The sequence below is a fragment of the Trichomycterus rosablanca genome, chromosome 5, assembly GCF_030014385.1.
Source record: "Trichomycterus rosablanca isolate fTriRos1 chromosome 5, fTriRos1.hap1, whole genome shotgun sequence".
Taxonomy (NCBI): domain Eukaryota; kingdom Metazoa; phylum Chordata; class Actinopteri; order Siluriformes; family Trichomycteridae; genus Trichomycterus; species Trichomycterus rosablanca.
Window position 1 is genome coordinate 21331817 of NC_085992.1, and position 12263 is coordinate 21344079.

A 12263-nucleotide genomic window follows, 5' to 3' on the forward strand; every position below is an offset into this window, starting at 1 on the left:
ACTTTATGTTTAGTGTATCTCTGATAAGTACATAAAAACTGCAAGCATACTAATTTATTTTTAGTTTAATTGCCAATGGCATACTTAAATAAACTTTTTTTGTAAAGGTAAGCAGAAATCTTTCATTGTTCTTTGGTTTCAGAGGTCTACAGAAGATAAGATAGTGGAAATGGAACAGCTGCACTCTGAAGCTTTGGCTAGTAAGGATCAGGAAATAAGTGCCCTGATAAACCAGGCAGTGGTATGTTTGTTTAACATTTCCTCTAGTAAAATCTTCATTTAACCATACTATAAAGTGGATATTTTGATATGTATTATGATGTTGATTATTGTTTATTAAGGAGAAATGTCGTAAAGAGCAACTACAAACAGCAAAAGAGAAGGAGCAGCAGGCCTCTTTGGCTTTGGAAGAAGTATTGCTGCAAAAGTCAGCCCTGCAGACTGAGGGTGAGAAGAAAGCCAGGGAACTGCTACTAGAGCTAGAGAGTGCCAGAACTGTGAGTTTTTCCATCATGCATGCTTAAGCATACCTTAGGGAATATACAGGGGTTGGACAAAATAACTGAAACACCTGGTTTTAGACCACAATAATTTATTAGTATGGTGTAGGGCCTCCTTTTGCGGCCAATACAGCGTCAATTGGTCTTGGAAATGACATATACAAGTCCTGCACAGTGGTCAGAGGGATTTTAAGCCATTCTTCTTGCAGGATAGTGGCCAGGTCACTACGTGATGCTGGTGGAGGAAAACGTTTCCTGACTCGCTTCTCCAAAACACCCCAAAGTGGCTCAATAATATTTAGATCTGGTGACTGTGCAGGCCATGGGAGATGTTCAACTTCACTTTCATGTTCATCAAACCAATCTTTCACCAGTCTTGCTGTGTGTATTGGTGCATTGTCATCCTGATACACGGCACCGCCTTCAGGATACAATGTTTGAACCATTGGATGCACATGGTCCTCCAGAATGGTTCGGTAGTCCTTGGCAGTGACGCGCCCATCTAGCACAAGTATTGGGCCAAGGGAATGCCATGATATGGCAGCCCAAACCATCACTGATCCACCCCCATGCTTCACTCTGGGCATGCAACAGTCTGGGTGGTACGCTTCTTTGGGGCTTCTCCACACCGTAACTCTCCCAGATGTGGGGAAAACAGTAAAGGTGGACTCATCAGAGAACAATACATGTTTCACATTGTCCACAGCCCAAGATTTGCGCTCCTTGCACCATTGAAACCGACGTTTGGCATTGGCACGAGTGACCAAAGGTTTGGCTATAGCAGCCCGGCCGTGTATATTGACCCTGTGGAGCTCCCGACGGACAGTTCTGGTGGAAACAGGAGAGTTGAGGTGCACATTTAATTCTGCCGTGATTTGGGCAGCCGTGGTTTTATGTTTTTTGGATACAATCCGGGTTAGCACCCGAACATCCCTTTCAGACAGCTTCCTCTTGCGTCCACAGTTAATCCTGTTGGATGTGGTTTGTCCTTCTTGGTGGTATGCTGACATTACCCTGGATACCGTGGCTCTTGATACATCACAAAGACTTGCTGTCTTGGTCACAGATGCGCCAGCAAGACGTGCACCAACAATTTGTCCTCTTTTGAACTCTGGTATGTCACCCATAATGTTGTGTGCATTGCAATATTTTTAGCAAAACTGTGCTCTTACCCTGCTAATTGAACCTTCACATTCTGCTCTTACTGGTGCAATGTGCAATTAATGAAGATTGGCCACCAGACTGGTCCAATTTAGCCATGAAACCTCCCACACTAAAATGACAGGTGTTTCAGTTTCATTGTCCAACCCCTGTAGTTTATATAATAATGTTTAGAAAATATTTGTATATTTTGTCTCATAGAGAATTCTTGACCTAGAGAGTTCTTTGGTGAAGTCCTCAAGCGAAAAGATTACCCAGACAGATCAGCATTCAGGAGAGATTGAAGAACAGAAGAGTATGCATGAAGTTGAAATAGCTGCCATAGAAGAGAGACATCAGCAGAATCTGGAGAGATTAAGGGCAGAACTGACAGAGACTTTGAATCAGCAGCACTCTACTGCTGCTGAAGAACTAGTGCAATATCACAAGTCTGAAATTAAATCCATTTTAAAAGACAAAGAAATGCAATTTCATGCTCATGTTGAGGACATGAATCAAAAAATGTTGGAGAAAATGGATCTTAAACAAACTGAGCTGGAAGCTATGTCTTTTAAACTCAGTGACATGCATAATAGTAGACAACAGCTAGAGGAGAAGCTTGCAGCTTTTGAGTCTGAAAATGAGTCAGCTCAAAAAGAAATTAAGCTAAGATTAAATGAGGAACAGTTAAAACTTCAGTCTGAGCTTGAAAATATAAAGCATCAACATGAACAATCTTTTAAAGAAATGGAAAAAACTTTTAAAGAAGAGTTAAATCAACTGAATTTGGCACTAAAGGAGAAAGATAAAGAGTTGGAGCAATATGTTTTACAAGAAAGAATATTACTGGAGGATGCCACAAAGGCTCAACAGAATGTTGAGAGACAGTTAGGGGAAATGGAAGAGCTACGACACATTGCACAGTCTGAAAGGGATGCCTTGGCTGAGGCTAATGCTCAGCTTATCACTCTGAGAGAGGAAATCGAGCAGGCAAAGAATGAATTACAAAATGCACAGAAGCTTCTTGACGAAATTCGTAATGAGTGCAAGCGAACACAAAACTGTCTGCAACAGAAGACTGATGAAAACAAAGAACTACAGCAAAAAGTACAACAAGCAATGAATGACATGACTGAAAAAGAGAATTCACATGCTGAAATGCACAAAACAATGCAAGAGGAGCAAAATTGCTTAAAGAAGCAGTTAGATGAAGAAAAATGTGCTTATGAGAAGAGATTTAAACAGAAAGCCAAGGAAATGCAGGAAAAGTTAAAAAAAAAACTTGAGCAACGAGAGGAAAATTACAAAGCTGAGTTAGTGAAAAGGGATAAAGATCTTCAGCAGAAAGAACAACAGGTAATGGTACTAGAGATGACTCAGGCTAACACAGAAAGCCTAAGTAGTGCTGTATCTGACATGGAGGCAAATCACAAGGAGCAGTTAGAAAAGCTGCGCGAGGTCCACAAACAGAAACAGAAGGAACTTTTATGTTACTGGCAGGAGAAGCTAAGCCAGCAGGAAAAAGAGTTGAAGGAGAAACATTTGCTGGCATTGCAGGAGAATGTGCAAGAGTTGGAGGGCATCTCTCAAAAGCTTTTAACCAGCATAGATGAGAAGGAGTTAGTTGTTAAAGAAACAAAGAATCTTAGGGAAGAGCTTGCAATAAGAGAAACAACTGTGCAGAAACTTCATGCAGAACTTAGGGACGCTGCTGTGAAGCTAGAAAATTTATCTGGTGAAGAGGATATGCTTAAAAAGCAACTAGAAACTATGGAGAAGAACTTAAACCAAGCCTTGAATGAAAGAAACAACTTTCAGGATCTGTTATGTAAGGTAGAGGACACCAGTAAAGAGAGAATACAGGCTCTCTCTGAAGACCTAGAAGACACATACAAGAAGCTCAATGTACTTGAAACATCCAGATGTAAGGAGGATGAGAGTATGCACACGATTCTTGAAGAAAAAACTATTGAGCTTGAAACTAAAGAAAGAGAATTTGTAACACAAATCTCTAATATTAGCAAGGAGTTGGAGAATCACTGTCAAGGTGCACAAGTAGTGCTAAATGATTTATTTGATGATCTGTACAATACACTAGAGGCCAAAGTCATGAAGCTACAAAATAAGATTACATATAGTCAAGCAAAACTGTGCAATTTCAAAAAAGTCATTGTGACCAAGAACGAAAAAATTTGTTGTTTAGAGACAGAGCTTCAACAAGCCATGGAGGAGAGCCATAATCTTAAAAATGCACTTAACCAGCTGGCTTCTCAGCTTAGTGCCTTAACACTTGAGAAAGAAACTTTGCAAAAGGATTCTAACAATCACTCCCAACTACTTTCTGAAAAAGTCGCTTGTATAGAGAAACTTAATGCAGAAAACAAAAACTTATCTAATCAACTTGAATCAAATACTTTGCATATCAGTCATTTGGAGAACATCATAGATGATCTTAAAAAGCAGTTAACTGAAAAAGAAGAAGCCATATCTATGCTGAATCATCAGCACAATGAGGAAAAGCAAAGCCAAATGGAGGATACAGTACAAAAAGTGGAGAATGAAAAGAGATTAGCTCTTGAGTCCAAGGTTCAAAACCAAACCACTGTTGAACATCTTCAATGCAAAATATTGGACACGGAAAGACAGATTGCAGAGAAGGACGAGCATCTTCAGAGACTCACTGCCAGTATTGAGAATCAGTCCATCAGTAAATCAGAAATGGACCAGGTGCTGAGTGAAAAAGAGCAGCGAGTAAGTGCTTTGACTTTAGAGCTGGACAACTGCACAAGAAGGGTTATTGAGCTGGAGGTACAACTTGAACAACAGGCAAAAAAACAAGAACAGGAATTGGTTGAGTTGCAGCAAAACCATGGTATATTAGAGAGGGAAAAGACAACACTAATTGAGCAGCTTCAGCAAGCCAAAGAGCAGAGATCACAGAAAAATGATTTAGAAATAAAACTCCATTCTTTAGAGAGAGAGGTAAAAAATACCAAACAAGAACTCGAAAGTCAGCAAAAAGACTTTGAGAGGGAAAAGGCATACATACTAAAGTCACAAGCAGAGGCTTTGAAGGCAGCTGAGGAGAGTGCAGGAAAAGCAGCTGAGCTGAAAAGAAAAGCTGAGCAAAAAATCAGCTCAATTCGGAAGCAGCTGACTTCACAGATTGAACAAAAAGAGCAGACTATCAAAGATATGCAAGTGCATCTGGATGACATCAGCCAGAGACAGAATCAAAAGGAACAACAGATGAAAGACATGGAAAAGAATGTGAAGGTCATGGAGGAGATCATCAACAACCTAAGAAAAGAGCACACAAAACTCATGGAACCGATGGAACAGCAGCTCGTGCAACAGCATAACGAAACACAAGACAACCAAAATTCTCTGCAAATCGCAATTATAGACAAGAAGTTAACAGCTAAGAAATTTGCAGAAGATGAGACTGATGCTGTGTGCAGACAAATGGAAGGAGAAGCCCTTACCAGGCTCAGAGAGGTTGAGGCTAGACTCGCTGAATCTGAAAAACAGAACATTGCTCATCAAGCTAAAATTGGTGACCTTAAAACAGAACTGTTTAAACAGACTGCATTGGTTCAGGAGCTCCAGAAGACTTGTCTTGAGGTCAATGTTAAAGAGAAAAATGACACACAAATAGAACAGTGCTCTGTAAGGCAGACTGCCAGTTTGTTACAAATTGACCCTGTGAGAGCCAAGGACAAAAAAGAAGAACCCTGGATAGAAAATGAGTTGAAGATCCAAGATCTCAATAGGAAAATAGAGGAAAAAAATGATCAGCTTAAAGCCCAGGAAAACCTACAGATGGGACTTAGTAAGAGTGAGAGTGAACATTATATTCCAGAGTCCAGGAGTCCAGAGAACCATCTACAAAGAAAACTGGTGGAAACTGAAAATGAAAAGAAGAAAATGTCAAAGGATTATGCCCAGTTGCAGAAAGACCTTCGTTCATTGAGGAAAGAACATGAAAAAGAGTTAGAATACCTTAGAAAAGAAATGGCTGAGGAGAATGCAAAAAAAATTAAGTAAGACACAAGCATTTTATAAATACCATGCCACAAAATAGTTTAACATTAAATTATCCTCCACATTATAATGTCTAAACCTCTGATATTTTTGATAGACTTGACATAGAAGATTTGGATATGAAGCATAATTCTGCACTTAAGCAGATGATGAGGGAGTTCAACACCCAGATGGCTTTAAAGGAGAAAGAACTTCAAGATTCAGTAAGGGAGGCCATTGGTAAGGAAATGATCTAATTTGCGTGACATACGTATGATGCCTGGTATACACTAATGGACTTTGTACACAAAGATTTTTTTCAGTCTGTAAATGATGGAAAGGCCAATCATATCCACTTGTTGATATTTCTATTTAGTTACTGGGGCTTCAGTATTTTTTATAAGACAGTCAATAATACGTATGTTGTGTGTGCAGCTAGTTATAAGGCCTGTAATGTGCAGTTCTTTAAAACAGCAGCAGCTAATGTAAGACCATAACACAGAGCATGGTGTCCCAAACATTGTACTAGACATTATGTAACTGCAAGTATTCCATTAGTTTTGCTCAAACTTTTTAGAACATGCAATATTAAATGTGTGGATGACTGATCATTAGCTTACTGGACATCCTATTTCAAAATTATGAATGTTAATATGGGCTTGCTCCACTTCACTTGAAGTGTGTGTGTGAAATTGTGCCTACTCAGTCAAAAAAGGCACTGCAGTTGATTGAGAAGGCCTGGCTTACAATCAGCATTGAAGTTATTGAAGGTTGAGCCTCTGTGCAGCCCACTGGAGCATTGTATCCTAAGGTAGAATTTTGAAGAAACCAAATGAAGTTGCAACTTTGGAAAGGCTGTTTGAAATAATTGTCACTGCTTTTTTTATGCAGAAAAGGCGCAAAGTGTTGAAGCTGAGCTAATAAGAAGCCATCAAGAGGAGGCTAGTCAGCTGCAGATAATAATTGGCCAAAAAGAAGATGATATCAAAAAAACTGTCCAGCGTTATGAGCAAGTCCTTCAGGTGCAATTAAATACATTCCTGTCTTTAAATTTGCTTTTACATTTTAAAAACAGTGCAAACTTGTTTTCAGCACAAACTTTACATTTTAGCAGATCAGACCATTATGGTAAAAAATTACTCCATGCACCAACCTTTGCTAGTTTTCTACAGTGTAGTTTGCTTTATTTTTACAACCCCAAATCAGTAAAAGTTACATGAAAAATGCAAATAATATAAAAACCCCAGAGTTTCTTACACTTACTTTGACTTTTATTTCATTGCAGACAGGATCAACCTAAATTATTTCATGTTTTGTCTGCTCAACTTCATTTCATTTATTAATAAACATCCATTCCTGCATTTCAGGCCTGCAACACATTCCAAAAAAAGTTGGGACAGTAAAGCATTTATCACTTTGTAATGTCGCCAGTCCTTTTCACCACACTTTGGCACCAAGGATACCAAGCAATTTAGTGTTATAGGTTTTATTTTGTCCCATTCTTCATGCAAACACGTCTTAAGATGTGCAACAGTACAGGGTCGTCGTTGTTGCATTTTTCATTTCAAAATTCTCCACACATGAGAATGACACACTGACACAGCCCCATACCATGACAGACCCTGGCTTTTGGACTTGTTGCTGATAACAGTCTGGATGGTCCTTTTCATCTCCGGTCCGGAGCACACGGCGCCCATTTTTTCCAAAAAAAGACCTGGAATGCTGATTTATCTGACCACAATACATGTTTCCACTGTGTGATGGTCCATCCTAGATGCCTCTGAGCCCAGAGAAGTTGACACTGCTTTTGGACATGGTTAACCTAAGACTTCTTTTTGCACAATCAAGTTTTAAGTGGCATTTGTGCATGTAACTCTGTATTGTAGTGCTTGACAAAGGTTTGCCAAAGTAATCCCTTGCCCATGTGGTTATGTCAGCGATTGTTGAGTGGCGGTTCCTGATGCAGTGCCATCTGAGGGATCAAAGGTCACGGGCGTTCAGCTTAAGCTTGCGCCCTTGGCCTTTATGCACTGAAATGCCTCCAGATTCTTTGAATCATTTAATGATATTATGCACTGTAGAGGGAGAAATATGCAAATCTCTTCCAATCTTTCTTTGAGGTTCATTGTTCATTGTTCATTCTTGAAATGTTTAAACATTTCAAGAATTTTCTCATGTATTTGTTGACAAACTCATTATCAAAATCATCAAAGACTCAGCATTTCCTCGATGCTGCTTCTGTACCAAACCATGATTACAATCACCTGTTGACATCACCTGTTTGGAATCGCATCATTATTTAGTTTTTTACCTCATTACTAGCCCTAAATTGGGCTAAACTTTTTTTGGAATGTGTTACCGACCTGAAGTGCAGGAATGGAGGTATTTTAACAAATGAAATGAAGTTGAGCAGACAAAACATGAAATATCTTGGGTTCAAACTGTAAATGTATGGAACACTGCATTTTTATTTTATTTGCATTTTCCATACTGTCCCAACCTTTTCTGATTTGGGGTTGTATTTCAAATGTTTTATGTCAACATATTCTGATGGACTGTACTAACTACAGTATGTGCATTTGGGATTGTCTTGTAGAGAAGTATTATTATTTTAATGCTTATTAAATATAAAAAATGGAAACATTTTTAATAAATTAAGTAAAAACAGAACTTCATTTGAAAATTCAGAGTCGAGAGGAAGAGATGGGCACTCGAGTGTGTGAGGTACAGAATGAGCTGGAGGAGTTGCGGCAAAGGAGTCAAAGTGCTCCAAAGGTATGTGCAAGAGATTCCTAAAGCCATTATGAGATGGAGCTTTTTAACTTCTTAAAAAATTATGGTTTTGTTCTCACATGCAAGGGCAACTCACTAAGCGGAATTGTTACAAAGAAAGTATATATAGCAAAATTACTGCTTACCAAAATTACTGTTACTGCTTTTCCCTTTGTGTTTTTGTTTAAAAGCAGGTGAGTCATGTTTTTGCCTAACAAATACCTGTATATGTGGTTAGCTTAATTGACTGAGAAAACAAGCTATGTTGGCTGAACTGTGTTTAAGTCGATCAATCAGTCAGTCTGTGGTAACGTCAGACTCAGACTGTACTTTAAATTCCTGCAATGCCAATAAATTGACAGTGTAATGTCTGGCTTCATTTGGTCAAAAATAAGACATGGCTTGAGAAAGATTAGGACTCGGGAGTCGGGACATGCAAAATGTGTGCTGTTTAGTAAAACGTTTGATGTTTGAAACATGTGAGAGGCAGCGCTAGCTAGCCATGCTAAAGGAGCTAAGCACCAGGCTGCTTCTGCTGCACAAAAATCAACTCAGCATTAACAGGTTTTTTTTTTTTTTTTACAAAGAACGTGACCCCCTTTTCTACTTGCAGTGCTTCCCTCTTATCCACCAAAAACAAGGGACTATTTTGAGTGCTGTCTCCCAAAAACTAAGCCCTAACTATAGAGGTGCTGTGGGTGTTAAAGGTGGCTAATTCTCATTATCCCCATAAGTCATGTGAAGACACAAGCCAGCTTTTTTAAGTCATGTTTCCCAGCAGCTAGATAGCTATCAGATTTTGTGTGTGGTGCATGCAAGTGCTCATATGTACCTTTGGCCTGGCTCCTGAAACTGACTTTCTTTAAAGTATCGAAGCAAAGACTATGTCATGTTATTTGATGAAAGCTTGAATCACTAGACTAAACAATTAGACATGCATGTCAGGCTGTGGTATGTGCCAGAGAAAAAGATTAAATACATTGTCCCAGAGTTCGTGGTCCATTCATCAGCTTAATTTATTAAAAATATGATTGATCTGCTTTATGAGATTAAAATCATGAATCTCTTCCAAATCTCAATGGACAGGCCAAATGTGTATTGGCATGATGTGGAAATGAATTTTGAGTTTCAAGGTATTTTTTCCCATAGTAATCTATGGGAAACTTTTAATGCGCTTCATGGTCTTGTGGAACTGCATATATTTTAGGCTAATGTAAAATAATGGTGTTGTTTTGACACTTATACACTAAAAAAATAACACATAAAAACAAAAATTAATATAAAAATACAATAAAACCTGCACCTTACTTTTCTTCATTGTTTCCTTCCTAATCGTCGAGATGCTTGATCCTGAAATACCGTATTTCTTAGCGAGTTCAGTAAGTGCACATTCACATGAGCGCTTTTGCGCTGGCTATGCCGTTATTTCCTATGGAGTGTGGCGGTGCACAAAGCTTAATTTGACTTAGTGTACTAAAACAACAAGCGAGGAATTTCATTAGTGGAGAGAACTTGTGAGCAGCAATAATAAGGAGGGGTTTAGTGTTCCTATGTCGTTCTTTTAATACATTAAGTCACATTAGGCTTATTTTTTTTAACAATAAGCATTTTAGACTTTCTGGAAAAAAGCGGATTCTCACAATTTCTCAGCACCCGAGCTATAACACATGTTTAAAAGTGAAACAGTGAGGAAAATACAGCCAAATGCAGATGCATGTGGATGCTTTCAGAGTGAATCTGATGGTTTGTCCTATAGTTGCACTTTTTACCACACTGCTCAAGCCAAGCACTGAACAAAGCGACAGTCACACACATGTCGAGTTTAAGGTAAACGTTGAGTTTAAGAGTACAAATTTCTCGATGAAGGGCGTCAAGTTTCTAAGATTTCAAGTGTAGGGGACGTCAAGTTACGTGGTACCACTGTATTTCATTTATTCTGTAATTAATGACCAGTTAATATTTATGAAAATTTAACCACCAAATAATGCTTTATTTGTATACATATGAAAAAACATTAACAACAGTCATTCTTCTTTTAAAAGTTACAACTTATTTGTTCTGTTGCTGTAATGGCACTCTTAACAACATGGTAATGTATCAGTGAAGTGTGAAAAAATTCATGCATATTTTTAAATGTCCTATATTATTTTAATATATTAATATAAATTATGTCACTAGTCAAAAGGTCACATTCCTTTTTATCTCCATCCTGTTTTTCAGAGTATTGAGGAACTTCAGGTAAGTAGGATTGTTTTTTAACCATTTAAAATGTGTACTTTTAATAGTGCATTGTATTGATTTGGTATTTAATCTGGGGACAATGTTGGCCAATGTGTTTAGTTTTTTGTTGTTTGTTTTTGAAAACTGGTGCACATCACTACAGGGTGGGCCATTTATATGGATACACCTAAATAAAATGGGAATGGTTGGTGATATTAACTTCCTGTTTGTGGCACATTAGTATATGGGAGGGGGAAAACTTTTCAAGATAGGTGGTGACCATGGCGGCCATTTTGAAGTCGCCCATTTTGGATCCAACTTTAGTTTTTTCAATGGGAAGACACATCAAACTTATTGAGAATTTCACAGAAAAACAATGGTGTGCTTGGTTTTAACGTAACTTTATTCTTTCATGAGTTATTTACAAGTTTCTGACCACTTATAAAATGTGTTCAAAGTGCTGCCCATTGTGTTGGATTGTCAATGCAACCCTCTTCTCCCACTCTTCACACACTGATAGCAACACCGCAGAAGTAATGCTAGCACAGGCTTCCAGTATCCGTAGTTTCAGGTGCTGCACATCTCGTATCTTCACAGCATAGACAATTGCCTTCAGATGACCCCAAAGATAAAAGTCTAAGGGGGTCAGATCGGGAGACCTTGGGGGCCATTCAACTGGCCCACGACGACCAATCCACTTTCCAGGAAACTGTTCATCTAGGAATGCTCGGACCTGACACCCATAATGTGGTGGTGCACCATCTTAAGTGGTCAGAAACTTGTAAATAACTCATGAAAGAATAAAGTTACGTTAAAACCAAGCACACCATTGTTTTTCTTGTGAAATTCTCAATAAGTTTGATGTGTCACATGACCCTGTTCCCATTGAAAAAACTAAAGTTGGATCCAAAATGGCCGACTTCAAAATGGCCGCCATGGTCACCACCCATCGTGAAAAGTTTTCCCCCTCCCATATACTAATGTGCCACAAACAGGAAATTAATATCACCAACCATTCCCATTTTATTTAGGTGTATCCATATAAATGTCCCACCCTGTAGATTGTTTATATCCCTCTAGCTTAACCCTCTCACCATGCATAGGTCCAACTAGCTGCGAAGACCACCCTGCTGAGTGAAGCCAGGCTTAAAGAACAAGAATACCAAGACAGGGTAAGTTTGATCTTAATAAGAACGGTGCCATGAGTGTAAAGGTCATAATATACTCCCCACATTCCCATGGTTCTACCTCCCCTTGGCTATATTAAAGTGAAAATTCTTGTAGGCTCAACTTTATTGTTCCCCACATCTGTTTACTATTACTTTAGGGGTACATGATTAATTTATGATACCTCCCAAACAGCTTTTCCTTCCATATTGATCTCTCTAAATCAAAAAGTGTCTTATTGAAATAAATGTAAAATTATGTCATACCTTTAAAATAATGTAAATTATTTAAAGAGATAAATTGGGTGCTCTGGCTGCACAGCAGTAAAACACACTAGTTCACTAATGCTGAGATCCAGGGTGTGAATGTCAGAGAACAGGAATGGTTAAACAGCCTAGCCATTGAAAAGAGCACTTAGTGCCGGTCCCAAGCTCGGCTAGA

General features: G+C 38.6%; 1 protein-coding gene across 7 annotated transcripts in view; it reads left to right on the forward strand.

The window, feature by feature from the left end:
* The window catches only part of golga4 (golgin A4), a 66552-nt gene that overhangs the window by 39230 nt on the left and 15059 nt on the right, over nt 1-12263 (forward strand). For 6 of the 7 annotated variants that reach the window (XR_010012442.1, XR_010012443.1, XM_062995834.1 and 3 more), the window contains 8 exons: nt 143-241; nt 342-497; nt 1863-5683; nt 5782-5903; nt 6555-6685; nt 8352-8438; nt 10656-10673; nt 11759-11827. Coding sequence is in view for 5 of the 7 variants with exons in the window: in XM_062995834.1 (XP_062851904.1) it covers nt 143-241; nt 342-497; nt 1863-5683; nt 5782-5903; nt 6555-6685; nt 8352-8438; nt 10656-10673; nt 11759-11827 (4503 nt within the window). In the remaining 2 variants the exon portion in view is untranslated. The remainder of the gene's footprint in view (nt 1-142; nt 242-341; nt 498-1862; nt 5684-5781; nt 5904-6554; nt 6686-8351; nt 8439-10655; nt 10674-11758; nt 11828-12263) is intronic. The other variant, XM_062995835.1, reaches the window with a different exon arrangement.